The sequence below is a fragment of the Pholis gunnellus genome (assembly GCF_910591455.1).
Source record: "Pholis gunnellus genome assembly, chromosome: 6".
Classification (NCBI taxonomy): domain Eukaryota; kingdom Metazoa; phylum Chordata; class Actinopteri; order Perciformes; family Pholidae; genus Pholis; species Pholis gunnellus.
Window position 1 is genome coordinate 22,357 of NC_136532.1, and position 17,667 is coordinate 40,023.

Genomic DNA, 17,667 nt, shown 5'->3' on the forward strand with positions numbered 1-17,667 from the left:
CAATTGTATTGAGACTGCAATGGCGACGCCTAGTGGCGAAACAGAGATAATGTTTTTGGATGACGTTACTGTGTAAGTAGATGAGGTTTAGTTTCTACGTGTTTCAAACGGAGTGCTGTACGGCTGTTCTGAATATCGGATCCTCGGAGGAATACGTCCGTAAGTTTTCCTTTGGTTATTGTAGGTAGATATCGTCATTAACAGTTGTGTGAATATGTAGGCAATTACTTAACAGTTGTCAAGATATTGTTTTGTGTCAACTTAGCTATTATTTCTTTGTGTAAATTAAGCTAGCTCTAACTGCATGTGCGCAGGCTAACGTGTGTATAAAATGTGGATATTTGGCACATTAGTAATTATACTTTTGTTTGTATTCCATAGTTTTACGATAAAAGAATTGGACTTCAATAAATCTTAAGAAGATAAACCAGCTTGATTCTTTGCCGTTCGCTATCTGTCTATGGCCATTGTAGACACAACTGCTAGGACAGAATAGTAAAAGGACGAAACACAGCGGGTGAAGATCAAAGAACATCGTTGCATCACGTCAGTGTCGGAGTCACAGCGACAACATGGCTTCTCAGAAAGAAGAAAATAACGCAGACCTAACATTAGAAACTAGGTCATCTGTTAGCTCTTCGTCAAGCAAGACTGTTTCATCAACGGCTAGCAGCGCTGCAACTAAAGCGAGGGCCAAAGCAGAAGCACTAAAAGTAAAGAGCGCATATGCAGAGAGGGAGGCAGCCATGTTGAGGGAGAAAGCGCGCATTGAGGAACAGCGGCAGAGAACACTTGCAGAAGCAGAGCGCAATAAAGCAGATGTGGAAACAGGGCTCAAGGTATTGCAGTTAGAGAGGGAGGCAGCGGCAGCATCCAGAGAGGCAGAGGTCTATGAAGCTGCAGCAGACTTGGATGAGGATAGGCACAGCGATCTAGGGAATGAAGAGAGAGCTCAACGCACCAGGGAGTATGTGCAGAACCACACTCCGGTACAAAACGCTCAGCAACCACTTCCTGACCCACAGCATGCACCTATAAAGTCAAATCCCCCTCTACACCAGTCTCCTCAGACACCCCATCACCATGTCAGCTACCAACAGCATGCTACTACAGAGCCAAATCCCCCTCTACGCCAGTCTCCTCAAACTCCCCATCACCACGTCGGCTACCCACAGCATGCTGGTATGGGCTTTGAGCGCCAGCAGAACAGTGCGACACGGAGGCAACCAGCTGCAGTCCCTCCTCCTCGTGTCTCATCAGAAGGCTACACCAACATGCCACCTCAGATACCTGATTTCGCCACCTATTTGATAAGGAGAGAGATGGTGAGTTGCGGGTTGACCCAATTTGACGACCATCCCGAAAATTATTGGGCATGGAAAACCTCATTCCAGAACATCACACATGACCTCAACCTGACGCACCGAGAGGAACTCGACCTTCTCGTCAAATGGCTCGGCCCAGAGTCATCCACCCAGGCTAAACGAATCAGGTCAGTGCATGTAACCAGCCCTGCAAACGCAGTCAAAATAATATGGCAGCGACTAGAGGAATGCTACGGTTGCCCTGAGGTCATCGAACATGCTCTGCTGAAAAGGCTGGAAGATTTTCCACGCCTCACCAACAAAGAACCTCGTCAGTTAAGAGAGCTCGGCGACCTGCTACTTGAATTGGAGTCTGCAATGTGGAGTGGACTAACGCCTGGGCTTGCATATCTCGACACAGCACGTGGTGTTAACCCTATAGTTGAAAAACTCCCTTTCAACCTGCAGGAAAGATGGGTGACACAAGGCTCCAGATACAAAGAGGACTACCAGGTAGCTTTTCCACCTTTCAGCTTTTTTGTACAGTTCATTTGCAACCAAGCAAAAACCAGAAACGACCCAAGTTTTGCATTCTCATCATCCACCTATTCAAACAGCCAGAAGCCAGACAGAGCAGCTAAATTCAGCAACACGCCGTCTGTCTTTGTAAAGAAGACTGAGGTGTCAGCCACAGCTCCAAGCTTCCTGAACAACCAGTCTGAAAGGAAAACTGATGAGCCAGATAAACATTGCCCCATCCATAACAAGCCCCACCCCCTTTTTAAGTGCCGCACCTTTAGGAACAAGCACCTAGACGACAGGAAAGCATTTCTGAAGGAGAACTCCATCTGTTATCGATGCTGTGCTTCCACTAGACACCTTGCAAAGGACTGCAAATTGTCTGTCAAATGCAGAGAATGTGACAGCGATAAACATATCTCCGCACTCCATCCTGGTCCTGCCCCCTGGTCAGCTGAAGAGACCAAATGTAAACCAGAACAAAACAGAGTGGAGAAGAATGACATGCCCTTTGATGTCACCTCAAAATGCACCGAGGTATGTAATAACTCTCGTCAGCCCAGATCATGCTCTAAAATATGTCTGGTGAAAGTCTACCCCTCAAACCAGCGTGAAAAGATGAGACGTGTCTATGCCGTGCTGGATGAACAGAGTAACAGATCATTGGCTAAGTCACAGTTCTTTGATCTGTTCGGCATTGAAAGTAACCCCTCACCCTACACTCTGAGGACATGCTCTGGCACAGTTGAGACGGCGGGGAGAAAGGCAAGTAACTTCACTGTAGAGTCACTCAATGGAGAAACCATAGTGAAGCTCCCTACCCTCATAGAGTGTAACTCAATGCCTGATGACAAAGAGGAAATCCCGACACCAGAGATAACACAGCTCTTTCCTCACCTCGCTCCAGTGGCTGACAAGATCCCGCCTCCTGATCCCAGCGCTCAGATCCTCCTACTCCTGGGGAGAGACGTCTTAAGTGTGCACAAGGTACGTGAGCAGCATAATGGCCCCAACAACACACCATACGCACAACGCTTAGACTTGGGCTGGGTCATTGTAGGAGAGATCTGCCTGGATGGAGCTCACCAGTCTACTGATGTCAATGTCTACAAAACAAACATACTCCCAAACGGCAGAGCCTCATACTTCACACCATGCCCCAAAAGCATCCATGTCAAAGAGCAGGCAAGTTCTCAATCTCTCCAGTACTCACCATCAAGAGGCTTCAGCGCTGACACAAACTGTATTGGAGACGGTGTTTTCTTCAGGACGGCAGACGATGAAAAAACAGCCCTGTCAATTGAGGATAAACTCTTTTTGGATTTAATGGAAAAAGAAGTGTATCTCACTGAAGACAACCACTGGGTGGCGCCATTACCCTTTCGCTCACCACGAATCCGGCTTCCCGACAACAAAGAACAAGCAAAACACAGGCTAAACTCATTACAGCGCACCTTTCAAAAGAAACCAGGAATGAAAGAACATTTCTTTGACTTCATGCAAAAGGTCATTGAAAATCAGCAAGCAGAACCCGCTCCACCTCTGAAACCAGGTGAGGAATGTTGGTATTTGCCAATATTTGGCGTCTACCATCCCCAAAAGCCCGACAAAATAAGAGTGGTGTTCGACTCAAGTGCCCAGTACAGTAACATCTCACTCAATGACGTTCTGATGACTGGGCCCGACCTCAACAACACATTAATAGGTGTCTTGCTGCGTTTTCGAAAAGAAAGGATTGCCATCACAGCGGACATCGAGCAAATGTTTTACTGTTTCAAGGTAAAGGAAGATCACCGCAACTATCTTCGCTTCCTGTGGCACAAAGAAAACTGCCCTGAAGAGGAGATAATTGATTACCGGATGACTGTACATGTCTTTGGAAACAGTCCGTCACCAGCTGTCGCCATATATGGACTGAAACGCACAGCAGAGCATGGCGAAGCAGAGCATGGCACAGACGCTAAAGAATTTGTGCTCCACAACTTTTATGTTGACGACGGCATCACATCTGTTCCCAGTGAGGAGGAAGCTGTTGACCTCTTAAAACGCACACAGGAAATGCTAGCAGAGGCTAACCTGAGACTCCACAAGATGGCCTCAAACAGCGCCACAGTCATGGAGGCCTTTCCACCAGAGGACAGAGCGAAGGATCTCAAAGACCTGGATTTTAACGCTGATCCACTGCCTCTCCAACGCAGCCTTGGTGTAAGCTGGAACCTTAAGAACGACTGTTTCACATTCAAAGTGTCAAGAGAGGTCAAACCATTCACACGAAGAGGAGCACTGGCCACTGTCAATAGTCTGTATGACCCCTTGGGGTTCGTCTCTCCCGTCACTATGCACGGAAAAGCCTTAGTGAGAGAATTCACATCAATGCAGCAAGAATGGGACACGCCTCTCCCAGCAGAAAAAAGGGCACAATGGGAAGCATGGACTACATCTCTTACTGAACTTGAACACCTACATATCCCAAGACAGTACGTTCCAGTCACTCTCTCGCAGGCTCATTCTAAGGAACTCTGTGTCTTCTCAGACGCGTCCGTTCTGGCCATAGCTGCTGTTGCATATCTGAGAGTCATAGACTCAGACGGACAATGTCATGTGGGCTTTGTGATGAGCAAATCTAAGCTGGCTCCATTTCCTGCTCACACCATCCCACGGCTGGAGCTGTGTGCCTCAGTGCTCGCTGTTGAACTCATGGAGCTAATAGAGGAAGAGTTGGACACAGGGCTGCAGGTCAAGTTCTACACAGACAGCCGCGTAGTACTCGGCTACATTCACAACACCACAAGGAGATTTCACATGTATGTGGCCAACAGAGTAACACGCATAAGAAAATCAACCACACCGAGCCAGTGGCAGTACGTTCGAACTGACCTGAACCCAGCTGATCACGCCACAAGGATTATGCCGCCAGCTCAACTGCACCTCACCAACTGGTTCACCGGTCCCAAGTTCCTCACACAGCCAGACGCTCCAAAAGACACCGAGGCAGAGTGTTTTCAGCTTGTAAACCCAGACCTGGACCTTGAAATCCGAACTCAGGTGACTACACTGGCAACCTCAATTGCAAATCACACTCTGGGATCAGACAGATTCCAGCGTTTTTCAAGCTGGAAATGTCTTGTGAAAGCTGTTGTTGTACTTACCCATGTCGCAAGGTCATTCTCTCAATCATCACGCACAGAGACCTGTAGAAAATGGCATTACTGCACAAAACCTTGCACATCTGAGCACACACAAGCAAAATCTACAGTTATTAAAGCTGTTCAACAAGATGTGTACGAAGACGAGTTCAAAAGCCTAACACAGGATGGGAAAGTGTCACAACATAGCTCACTCAAACAACTCGACCCCTTTATCGACAACGAAGGACTGCTGAGAGTTGGTGGGCGTGTGCGCAAAGCTGACCTCTCTGACCAAGAAAAGCATCCTTTAATCATACCACCAAATCATCACGTAGCTAGGCTGCTCGTTCAACATTACCACAGCCAAGTAGCCCACCAAGGCCGCCATTTCACTGCGGGCGCAGTACGCACAGCAGGACTATGGGTTGTAGGTGCCAAAAAGCTCATATCAAGTGTCATCCACAGATGTGTCATGTGCAAGAAGCTGAGAGGGAGACTGGAACATCAGAAAATGTCAGATCTTCCTGCAGACAGGTTGTCTGTAGATCCCCCATTCACACACACCGGGCTGGATGTGTTTGGTCCATGGAGTGTTGTGGCACGTCGAACAAGAGGGAGCAGTGTTGAAAACAAAAGATGGGCTGTCATATTCAGCTGTTTAAGCATGAGAGCAGTTCACCTGGAGCTGATAGAGTCAATGTCAGCTTCAAGTTTCATAAATGCTTTGCGTCGCTTCTTGGCTGTCAGAGGCCCAGTTCAACATCTACGTTCAGACAGAGGGACAAACTTCATCGGTGCCTGTGGAGAACTGCAAATCAACACAGAGGACGCAGAGATAAAAAACTTCATGCAAGATCGAGGCTGCACCTGGTCATTTAATGCACCACACTCATCGCACATGGGAGGAGCATGGGAAAGGATGATTGGGATCGCACGCCGTATCCTCGACGGTCTCCTGTTGAAAGAAAGTGCCACAAGACTCACACATGAAGTTATGACTACACTAATGGCTGAAGTCATGGCCATCATGAACTCTCGACCTTTGACCCCTGTCTCAACAGACGCAGAAATGCCTCAAGTTCTCTCACCTGCAATGCTGTTGACTCAAAAAGCCAGTGTTGCACCTGCTCCACCAGGAGACTTTAAGATCGACCACCTACACAAAAGCCAGTGGCGTCAGGTCCAGAGCCTAGCAGACTGCTTCTGGAAAAGATGGAGGCAGGAGTACTTGATCACGCTGCAGCCTAGGAGGAAGTGGACTGAGGCCAGACCTAATCTTCAGGAAGGTGACGTCGTCCTGCTTAAAGACTGTCAGGTGAAGCGCAATGAATGGCCGGTTGGGCTCATCACGAAGACCATGCCAAGCAGTGACAACAGAGTCCGTAAGGTCATGGTGAAGACTGCCAAACAAGGGACTGTAAAAGAGTACTTAAGACCTATTAATGAGTTAGTTGTACTTCTTCCCAAGGTTGGTAATTAATGGGAGAATAATAATATAGTGGCATAATAGTTATTACGCCAGACGGGGAGTGTTCTGTTCAAGAAATGTCAATGTGTATTCAATTGTATTGAGACTGCAATGGCGACGCCTAGTGGCGAAACAGAGATAATGTTTTTGGATGACGTTACTGTGTAAGTAGATGAGGTTTAGTTTCTACGTGTTTCAAACGGAGTGCTGTACGGCTGTTCTAAATATCGGATCCTCGGAGGAATACGTCCGTAAGTTTTCCTTTGGTTATTGTAGGTAGATATCGTCATTAACAGTTGTGTGAATATGTAGGCAATTACTTAACAGTTGTCAAGATATTGTTTTGTGTCAACTTAGCTATTATTTCTTTGTGTAAATTAAGCTAGCTCTAACTGCATGTGCGCAGGCTAACGTGTGTATAAAATGTGGATATTTGGCACATTAGTAATTATACTTTTGTTTGTATTCCATAGTTTTACGATAAAAGAATTGGACTTCAATAAATCTTAAGAAGATAAACCAGCTTGATTCTTTGCCGTTCGCTATCTGTCTATGGCCATTGTAGACACAACTGCTAGGACAGAATAAGCACCTTACTGCCTAAAGATGCAGTTTTCATTTTTTATGCCCTCAAAAGACGTTTCAGGCTGAAAGAAGGCCAAAAGTGGATTTTGTGAAAGTATACATAGTTTCAAAGATTCTCTTCAAAAAAGTGCCTCAGGACAGTGTATTTCACAGTTTCATGACATTTTCATCAATATCTGCTGTTTTCAGCACCTTACTGCCTAAAGATGCAGTTTTCATTTTTGTATGCCCTCAAAAGACGTTTCAGGCTGAAAGAAGGCCAAAAGTGGATTTTGTGAAAGTATACATAGTTTCAAAGATTCTCTTCAAAAAAGTGCCTCAGGACAGTGTATTTCACAGTTTCATGACATTTTCATCAATATCTGCTGTTTTCAGCACCTTACTGCCTAAAGATGCAGTTTTCATTTTTTATGCCCTCAAAAGACGTTTCAGGCTGAAAGAAGGCCAAAAGTGGATTTTGTGAAAGTATACATAGTTTCAAAGATTCTCTTCAAAAAAGTGCCTCAGGACAGTGTATTTCACAGTTTCATGACATTTTCATCAATATCTGCTGTTTTGAGCACCTTACTGCCTAAAGATGCAGTTTTCATTTTTTATGCCCTCAAAAGACGTTTCAGGCTGAAAGAAGGCCAAAAGTGGATTTTGTGAAAGTATACATAGTTTCAAAGATTCTCTTCAAAAAAGTGCCTCAGGACAGTGAATTTCACAGTTTCATGACATTTTCATCAATATCTGCTGTTTTCAGCACCTTACTGCCTAAAGATGCAGTTTTCATTTTTTATGCCCTCAAAACCCTAACCCTAACCCACAAGAAGCAGTATAATGATTTTTTTAATTCCTTCTGTTTTATAAAGAAGAATTCTTCAAATACAGACACGGTTCTCTGAGAGCCTTACTACATTATATTCCATTCTACTTGTATATTTCGAATTGTCACCTGGTGCCTCAATTTTGTTTTCCATGACATTAATAAATATATTTACAACAAATTGGTGCATAAAACAATCATCCAGAAAGCCGGAAATTAAATTTCCCGAGGGAGGAACTCCAGCCCCCCGGCCCTATGTTTCACATGTGCCCCAAAACATACGCCCTTGGCATGTAGGCTGCTTGCGAAGGAGACGATTGTATTTCACGCATGCAAACAGACCTCGCGACGGGAAGTCAGTCGGCTTTCCGTTTCCTGTCTAGAGATCTGCTCAACTACATCACATCATGTAAGCATTAACAGTTTTAAAAAAAGAACATGCTAAAACGTGTCGCTGCCAAGATGTTCGGTTTACTAGAAGAGCAGGACCGTGTTTTACCGCATGTTAGCTCGTTGTGCCACCAGCTAAAGAAAGTTAGAAACGAGACGGCGTACACAGACAACGGGCTTCCGCTAACGTTAGCTCCCGTGGCTAAACTATCCGGATAGCATCTAGCTCGCTAGATAATGTCCATGCATGCACACGCACCATCTTATCGCAGCGGTTTCACCAACGTGCATCTTAGCGAGCAGCTAACGTTAGATGAGATGTTATTGCAGGTTGAAGTCATAAGTAGAAACATATCCGCTAAATGCAACTCGAAGCGCTATAACGCCTTAACACATTATAAATTCCCTAAACCCACATAACCTGCGTAGCGTAATTAACGGCACCCTCAGATACGGAACTAATGGCGCACATTGCTCCTTCAGCAGCGCCTCTCCACAATCCTCAGAGAGAGAATATTCCGCCGCCTGCACGATAACATCCATTATTTCTTCAGCTTCTGCTCACAGTTTGATTTCTTTGTGACAAGTAATATGTTTGTTTCCTGTGACAATGAATATGTTTATTTCCATAATAATAATTCATAAATTATGTTAAGTTTGGGAACCGCCATTATGAAGTCGTAGCCGGACCTCGCCAGCTTAGTAAACTGGTTTTAATGTCATTTTGCAGTTGACTTTTCTGTCTGATTTTAATTAGTAAATAGTGTATTTACGAATATATATTAATGGAATAAATACATATTTTGTAAAACCAGTTGATGTTGCTGTGTGATGTTTGTCCCACAGAGTACCGTCTTCTATTACAGAACCAGCTCCTATATTACATTGATACAAATTGCATTCCCCAAAAAGCCTGCTATTTGAATACTCTTGTCTAAATAACATTTTTACTCACAAGCCCATATGTGGAGTTTTGATACCATACTGGCTGTATTCACAGTGCTGGTGGAAAGATACCTGTAATATATGTATATTCTGTCTTAAGTTACACAGACTGAAGAATGTCGTTACCGTTTAAGAATAACCCGACCATGCATATGTCACTGTAAGAAGTCTCTTTATATGTCACGTACAGAAACAGTGGTCTGATTTGTGATTCCTGTCTCAGCAGAATGCCAAAATCAAAGGAAGTGCTGTCTTCCACGTCTGGGAGTGACTCTGACAGTGAAGTAGAGACAAAGGTTTGTGCTTTAATAATAACTTCTGATCTGTCTGCTGTATCCTTCGAACATGTCTTGGCATTAAGAAAAATGAACCACTTAAAGCAAATAGTATTCAGAGATTGAGTGGGAATGTTAGGCGCACCTCAAGGCTAGATGGCATTGTTGTAGTCGAGGATGTCACGACGAAGACCAGAAAGTCCCGCGCTGCATGATACACTTAAGGATAAGATGTGAAACACACAGACAATAGGCCTCACGTTGATCTGAAAGGTATACACCCACAGAAAACAAATGAAGATTCCTCTTCACCTGCCTCATTTATTGCCACGCTGTCAGCGGTAACAGAAATGACTCATGGTATTAGTTACATTTGAATCAGGAAGTTCTACATCCAACCACAGTAATAATTGTCAACAAACGAATCAGACAATGCGTGGGTGGTTTGGTTACATCCCCGCAGTTTAAAGTCTCTAAAATCCAGAAGTGTCTTTGTGTGAGACTGAGACAAGACCTGGACAAAATGCGGTCGATACTGAGGCCTTCAAGTACTACAATCCTGCTGATGGCATGAAACTTTGCTGGTAGTACAGAAAGTGAGCAACTGCTTTAGAGAGTATCTGGTTCTTTGATTAAAGAGTCAAAGGTCTGTGGACATAAACACTGAACGGAGAGAAGTAAACTATAAGTAGGGATGCCCATAGCAAGGAATATATTTAAATAAATAATAGAATATATAAAATGTTTGGCATAGTACAGAACGTATTCATTCAATCAGCAGATACCAACTTCACTATTCTCAAATATTCCACTCTATCTATACAAGTCAGCCCCTGGACTATAGATCGCCTACATTTACGACCCATGGCAAGTACAGAATGTGGGGCAAGAATTTGAAACGTTTTTATTTATTTCTTGTTGTTTTTTTCAGGCGAAGAGAAAGAAGTCAAGTGTACCCGAGAAACCAGCCAAGAAACCAAAGAGTGGAGAGAGTTCCAAGCCAGGTGGCTCATCCAAGGGCAACAGTAATGGTGACGACAACATGTTCCAGGTGAGTATTACAGGCACACTGTAGTTAAAGTTGTTCAGATGGAGAATTATTCTACTGTGTACTTTAATTTTATATTCAACAGATCCATTTTATATGTAGGTAATGTATGTAAAATTCATATTTATTAAGGTTAATCGTTAAAATAGACAAAAAGATGAACTTTTGTTTTAATTCAGTTGTAATTCACTACTACACAAGCTTCTCATGTATGAACAGCACAATGTTTGAGGAATTTTCCCACTGCCAAAAATGTTCTAGGTTAATACCTTCAATATTCTACCTTACGTGTGGACGGAGGTATTGTTGTGTGCTTTTTGAATGGTACTGTAAAAGCCTTAAAATGTACTTCTCCCCAAAAAATGTTTTGTGTAGAAAAAGTCCAGTTGACCGTTGGTTTACTTCTTACAGATTGGAAAGATGAGGTATGTCAGCGTGAGGGACTTTAAAGGGAAAGTCCTGGTTGATATCCGAGAGTACTGGATGAACCAAGATGGAGAGATGAAGCCGGGGAAAAAAGGTAATCACAGCTCCAAAGCCTGCATATGCTAATGATACGTTTTCAGTGATCTACATTCAGCACATATTTATCTGAAGAAATATGCCAGGAACTGGAAAGATGGATGTATGATGATTTTAGTTGTTTGCAGTTAGGGCTGGGTGTCGTTTAAAATAAAATAAAAAAAAATTTCGATGCCACTTCCAATACCCGTACCGAAAAGGGTACTTCATTCGATGAGAAGCCAATGCGCAAGTGTCTTAAAACTTAGGGGGTCAACTCCTCAGTAAACATGAGTTTATGGTCTCAATCTCTAGTTTCAAGTCTTCTTCAATACGGCATGATGTTCATTTAGTAAATTATGGTCCATTTAGAGTCACATAGACCATTAAGCAGGGTATGCTTTAGGGCGGGGCTACACAGTGATTGACAGGTCGCTGCCACTACCAGAGCCGTATACGCTGTCTTAACGTCACTCCACCGCCGTCCAAATATGGCAACTTCTGTTCATTGGTTGCAAAAAAGCCAAGATGGCGATGGCCAAATCGGCAAACTCGATGCTTCACAACGGCAGTCCACAAACCAATGGGTGACGTCACGATGACTTTGTTTACTATAGTCTATGGTTGATACCTAAAAGGAATTGACCACCGATACCCAGCCCTATTTGCAGTTGTGGTGTTGGACACAGTTTCAACCTGTTTGACATTTCTTGTAGGTATATCCCTGACTCCTGAACAATGGAACCAACTGAAGGACCAGATTTCAGAAATTGATGACGCCATGAAGAGAATATAAGCATTCCTTTTAATGTTATCTGTCATACCAATTATGTTAAATTAGCTAATCAGTTTTGTAAAACGCCTTGGTTTGTTTTCTAATGGACTTGTTTAGTTTGTGGTTGTATAGATCTAGTGTCGTCCGAATACTGTGGTGTTCTGTGTGAAACTTTTTGAATTAAAGGTGTGGGAGGATCATTACAGTAGGTGGGTAGAATACAGTGGTGTTTTAGTATTGAACGATTAAAAATAGAAAACGAGGCACTAGCTTAATATTGTTAATGTGTGCAAATTTGTGTTCCTGGCTTGACTGTCATGTACATTTTTTTTGTTTGATCTGACCTTTGTAATACATAGCACCCAACATCAGTGATTTTCATTTGTGAAAGCCGAGTCCACTCTGTCATGTTGTACTTGCAAGCGATTAGATTCATGGTAAACCATGGGATTAGGTTTTGAAAATAAATGATACTATTCAACAAAATTGGCAAATGTAATTATTGAAAGCACTGTATTGGATTTGTAAGACCTGTAAATTAATTCTGTCAGGTGTGGGTCTTTGATGCCGTGTAGCAGTAGCAGCCACCGGATAGCAGCAGAGAGTAGAGCTGGTGACGGGGGACGGGGGACGGGGGGGTGAGCTGAGCTGAGCTGCATCCCTCCGAATGCTGATCTGAAGATGTCTTCCTGTTGGAGCAGGGGAACTATTTTCTGGGCTTCTTCTATGACTTCGTAGAGAGCTCTTCTGTCTGCTGCCAGACAGTTGGCATGCCATACTGTAATACTGTATGACAGCACACCCTATAAAGCAATGGTGGAAGGACATCGGCCTTTTTTTTTTTTTTTTTTGCAGTGGAGTTGGTTGTCCATCTGAGGTCCTCTGTGTGTATTTCTTAGAAACCCTCTCCACTTCTACTCCTGTGATGTTTAGAGCAGAGGGGTCCTCGTAGTGTCTTCTATGGTGTCTACAATGAGTTATTTCTTAGTTTTGTTTATGTTCAGTGATTTTACGTTCACCATTCCACCAGTTTGCGGACGAATAAACGTGACAACATTTTGGAAATACTCCGCTGCAAATAGTTCGCATCAAAAGTATTCATACTGGCAGCGATGCGAATTTGCATCAGTCTGAGGTACAGTGTTGAATAGTCTTAGCTTTTTTAAGATTTTTTTATTGGTTTTTGCTTTAGTGAACTGTGCTGAGTGAATTTGGCTCCGCAAAAAAAAAGCTAAAAAAATCTGTTTAAATAATATACATTGATGACCCCTCGGTGTGTAAAGTCCTACAGTCTTGATTTTTTTATTTATTAAACCAAATTTGTTTCATTGAGGTTTATTGCAAGGGAAAACTAACAAGATTACCAGCTAAACCAGGCTTACTGCAGTACAATCATTTCTTCCTTTCAGTTTGACCTCAGTTTCCACGGACTTGACTAGCTCAAACGTAGTTTAGCTTCACTTAGCTAAAACATTTGTGGAGAGAAAAAAAAAGCACCTGCTGCCTTTTTATGGTGCTTACGCCTGATTGGTGAGTTTACAATTAAGCACATAAGTGTGCGTACACCTGAAGGTTGTTTGATTGATCGGTCCACAGGAAATTATGTTGAAAAGCAGGGCCTTGACATGGCGAAGAAGTCGCAATGTAGAGAAGTTTGGTTTATTGTTTTGTTCGTGTGAGGCTGATAATGCTCTTAGTGGTGCAGATCTGGGCTGAGGTTTTGCTCCTTGAGAATCAGTTTCAATAAATGTGCTTCATGTGTCATTTTAGTGTGTTAGCGAGTGTGTTCTTTATGAAGCAGTTACATCCTAGTTCAGTTTGTTAGGCTCATCCAAGACAGGTCCTTATGTGCTATAAAGTTATAACACGGTTGTTAAACAAAGTTGAAATTGTATTTTTGAAAGTGGTATTGTCATAGTGGATCGTTGCACTAATGTCCCTATAGAACCTTCAATTGACATTTAGGAAGTTAGTATACAAGGAAAGAAAGTACCTTTCCATTAATTGAACTATGACTTTGGAAGTAAATCACAAATTTAAGTAAAAAGAAAACGCCTTTTCTTTTTTCATCATGCGGGACATTGTGGGACGATAGGGTACATCAACATCACACTGAATGTAACTTACTTATTGTACTCTTTCAAACCACAGGAAGCACTATATAGTAAATTCAGCACAGAGATGAAGGGAGGTAGAACAAATGCTGTTATAATAAGCTCATACAGAAGCTTCTTTCCAGCAGCTTATAATTCTAGAGGGACGTTCCAGCCATGAATCAAGCCAAAATGTAATTGTCCTGTTGCAGCATTTTTTTGTTGTCGTACAGCTACATTATATACATCAAAAGCTTTTGCTCTGAGCACATTCTCGTGAGTTAGAATCCAGATCATCCTTTTCTCACAGAGAAAACTGTTGTGGAATTGCCAGCGAGCCTTTTCTGTAGCGAGACCATTTCCCTGAACCGTTGGGGCGCCCCGGCTCTTGGTAAAGTTCACATCATCTTGATGCCTGCTGAGAAGAAAAGGGGGTGATGGTAACTGTTTGAACATAATTTACTGTTTACTGGTATCCTGTCTAGTATAAGGACAGGGGAGTGGAGTACTTGTTGACATTTCCCAGGCACTTTCTACTGTGTGGTTGCGCTTCCAACAAGGAGTGACAACTAACAAAGCCCGGGCTTGAAAAACATGCTCCTCAAACATTTCATCCCCTTGTTGACTCATGCATGCCTGCACGTTTCACTCTTTGCCCTCTTTTGGCACACGTGCTGGAAGCCTACAGTCGAAAGCAATGATGCACTTCGCTCTGATTTTGGAGATTGTGGATTGTCCTGGAATAATATTCTGTTTATTCTTTAAACATGACACTTGGATGTATGTTTTTTTTAAATGATTGGCATAGATGAATAATGTGCTTTGGGAATGACAAAGGGAAAACATAGAGGTCTTACGGTTCTCTTACTGCTCTGACATTTTAGAGCATTTTTAGTCAAGAGATTAGAAAGATAGCTATTCCCTTGTTTAAACCGCGACTTGGACCATTCCATACCGCCCCTATCAGATGGCACTTATTGTTTTTAATGTGGTCAAATGGTTGTATGGTTGTGTCTCAAAAATGTTGGTTATTGCTGAAACACAAGATTTATTGATAACAGTAGGCAGTATTTAAAGCCAGCCCGAGGCAGCAGTTTCTCAGTTTGTGTGTGGTCGTGTTACTGCTGGACCAATTTGTGTTGTAAATATTTACTATTTGTTGTTCATATATAGGTTATTATTTGTCAAAGGATGCCTGTACCCTGCACTAAATTGTGATTATTATCATCGTTTCCCCCCCCCCATATTCATCCTGCACAGATGTTTAGACAACAGAGGGCAGCATAAACTAGATAATGATACATTTATTCACCACTCTACCTGTTCAACAGTATGTGAATATGGAGAAGCCGGGACCTTATGTTTGTACATTCCTTTGTTACATAATATTGTTGTTGGAAAAGACTGTGAACAATAATGTATTCATCATAGTCGGTCACGTGTGACCTTCTAACAGACAGGGATATCTAGCTGCAGCACACCATTGACAGTGTGTACACCAGTGGCAGAGTCTGGCTGTCTGAAGGGCCAGGGCAAAAAATATCAAAAGGGCACCAGCTGCATGAGTAGGTCACCAGCACACAGAAAGTTTTCTAGCATTTAGTGTAGCCTTTATGGCATCATGTTTTCACAATTTTAAAGCCACCTTAGAGGGCACTGTATAACATTTTCTCCACTAAAGGGCCCCATGGAGAGCACTTCATCATGTTTTCTCTGTTTGTAGGGCACCCTAGAGGCCACTTCATCCCATTTTCTCACCTCAAATGGAACCTTAAAGGGCACTTCATCACATTTTCTCCACTCAAAGGGAACCTTAAAGGGCACTTCATCACATTTTCTCCACTGGAAGGGCACCCTAGAGGGCACTTCATCCCATCTTCTCCCCTCAAATGGAACCTTAAAGGGCACTTCATCCCATTTTCTACACTGGAAGGGCACTCTAGAGGGCACTTCATTACATTTTCTCCATTCAAATGGAATCTTAAAGGGCACTTTATCACATTTTCTCCACTTAAAGGGAACCTTAAAGGGCACTTTATCACATTTTCTCTCCTGGAAGGGCACCTTAAAGGGCACTTCATCACGTTTTCTCCAGTCAAAGGGAACATTAAAGGTTACTTCATCATGTTTTCTCCACTGGAATGGTAAACTAGAGGGCACTTTATCACATTTTCTCTACTGGAATGGTAACCTAGAGGGCACTTCATTACAATTTCTCCACTCAAATGGAACCTTAAAGGGCACTTGATCACGTTTTCTCCAGTCAAAGGGAACATTAAAGGTTACTTCATCACGTTTTCTCCACTGGAATGGTAACCTAGAGGTCACTTCATCATGTTTCCTCCACTGGAATGGTAAACTAGAGGGCACTTTATCACATTTTCTCTACTGGAATGGTAACCTAGAGGGCATTTAATCACATTTTCTCCACTCAAAGGGAACCTTAACCTCTTGCACCCTCTAGCCCCGGGGGCGAAGAGTACAAACATGTAGTACAAATTACATTACATTACATTACAGTTATTTAGCAGACGCTTTCATCCAAAGCGACTTACAAGAAGTGTATTCAACATCGGTATTCAAGAGAACTACTAGTCACCAGAAGTCATAAGTGCATATCCTTTGCTAAACAAGTATCTAAGAGCATAAACCAGGGCAAACGTACAGTGCAGAAACAAACATACAATAAGTGCAACGAGCAAACCCGCAATACAATAAGTGCAACGAACTAATACGATTACAATAAGTGCAATAAGCTAATACGAATAAAATAAGTGCTAAGTGGAAGGCTCAGGGTAGCACTTCTTGAAGAGGTGAGTTTTCAGCCTGCGCCGAAAGATGGGCAGCGACTCCGCTGTCCTAACGTCAGTGGGAAGTTCATTCCACCACTGTGGGGCCAGGACAGAAAACAGCCGTGACCGGGTAGATCGGCCGCAGGGACCTCTGAGCGACGGGGGAACCAGTCGCCCTGATGCAGCAGAGCGAAGTGGTCGGGCGGGGGTGTAGGGCTTGACCATGGTCTGGAGATAGGAAGGAGCTGTACCTTTCACTGCCCTGTAGGCTAGCACCAGAGTCTTAAACTGGATGCGAGCTCTTACAGGTAGCCAGTGTAGAGAACGGAGAAGGGAAGTTGTGTGGGAGAACTTGGGGCGCTCGAACACCAGACGAGCTGCAGCTTTCTGGACAAGCTCCAGCGGTCTGATGGCCGACGCCGTGGCTCCAGCAAGTAGAGAGTTGCAGTAGTCCAGGCGGGAGATGACAAGAGCCTGGATGAGCACCTGCGCCGTCTCCTCAGTGAGGAAGGGGCGAATCCTCCTGATGTTGTAGAGAAGGAATCTACAGGAGCGTGTAACCAATGCGATATTTGCTGAGAACGACAGTTGGTCATCCAGGGTCACACCCAGGTTCCTCGCAGTCCAGTCCAAATCACTTCTGAGAACAAAATGATATTTTAAAATATTTTAAAAACCTACATGACGAAGAAATTCTGATAAAATGGACCATGTAACCTATTTTAATCATTCAAAAACATATATATAGACAAAGTACTTCAAGATACTACAAGTACTACCACAATTTCACCTATTTCTCGCCAGGAAAAGGCACGCAATGTTCACCGTTAACGATCCCAGCCGCGATCTACGGCACTTTCACAGAGACACTGCATATCCAGGAGCACTATCACAAGACACTGAATCGAACCATAGCTTCCGAATTCTTCTACTTCTGACCATTACAAAGTTACAATTATTCTCCCGCAGATCATCACACAGTGCATCATCATAAATATTGAAACGCTCCGTACCTTTTAGATGTTTTTCTGGAAGA

The 17,667-nt window shown here is 43.3% G+C and overlaps 1 protein-coding gene across 2 annotated transcripts; it reads left to right on the plus strand.

Annotated features, from left to right (window-relative positions):
• The first annotated feature begins 8,146 nt into the window (after positions 1-8,146).
• On the plus strand, positions 8,147-12,226 carry LOC306697202 (activated RNA polymerase II transcriptional coactivator p15-like). 2 transcript variants are annotated; one of them, XM_079160975.1, is made up of 5 exons: positions 8,147-8,221; positions 9,374-9,443; positions 10,354-10,473; positions 10,882-10,990; positions 11,688-12,226. In XM_079160975.1, exons 2-5 carry the CDS (start codon positions 9,375-9,377, stop codon positions 11,765-11,767), a joined length of 378 nt encoding a protein of 125 aa, XP_079017101.1. In that variant the 5' UTR covers positions 8,147-8,221; position 9,374; the 3' UTR covers positions 11,768-12,226. The 2 variants fall into 2 exon arrangements, with proteins under 2 accessions (XP_079017101.1, XP_079017102.1); XM_079160976.1 differs by having other exon boundaries at positions 8,159-8,221; positions 9,371-9,443.
• The last annotated feature ends 5,441 nt before the right edge of the window (positions 12,227-17,667 follow it).

Excerpts from the sequence above, each read along its gene's own strand:
- LOC306697202 (XM_079160975.1), top strand. The coding sequence starts at position 9,375 with ATGCCAAAATCAAAGGAAGTGCTGTCTTCCACGTCTGGGAGTGACTCT. Across the intron at positions 10,474-10,881 it reads GTGACGACAACATGTTCCAG|ATTGGAAAGATGAGGTATGT; the intron begins GTGAGTATTACA and ends TACTTCTTACAG. Across the intron at positions 10,991-11,687 it reads GATGAAGCCGGGGAAAAAAG|GTATATCCCTGACTCCTGAA; the intron begins GTAATCACAGCT and ends CATTTCTTGTAG.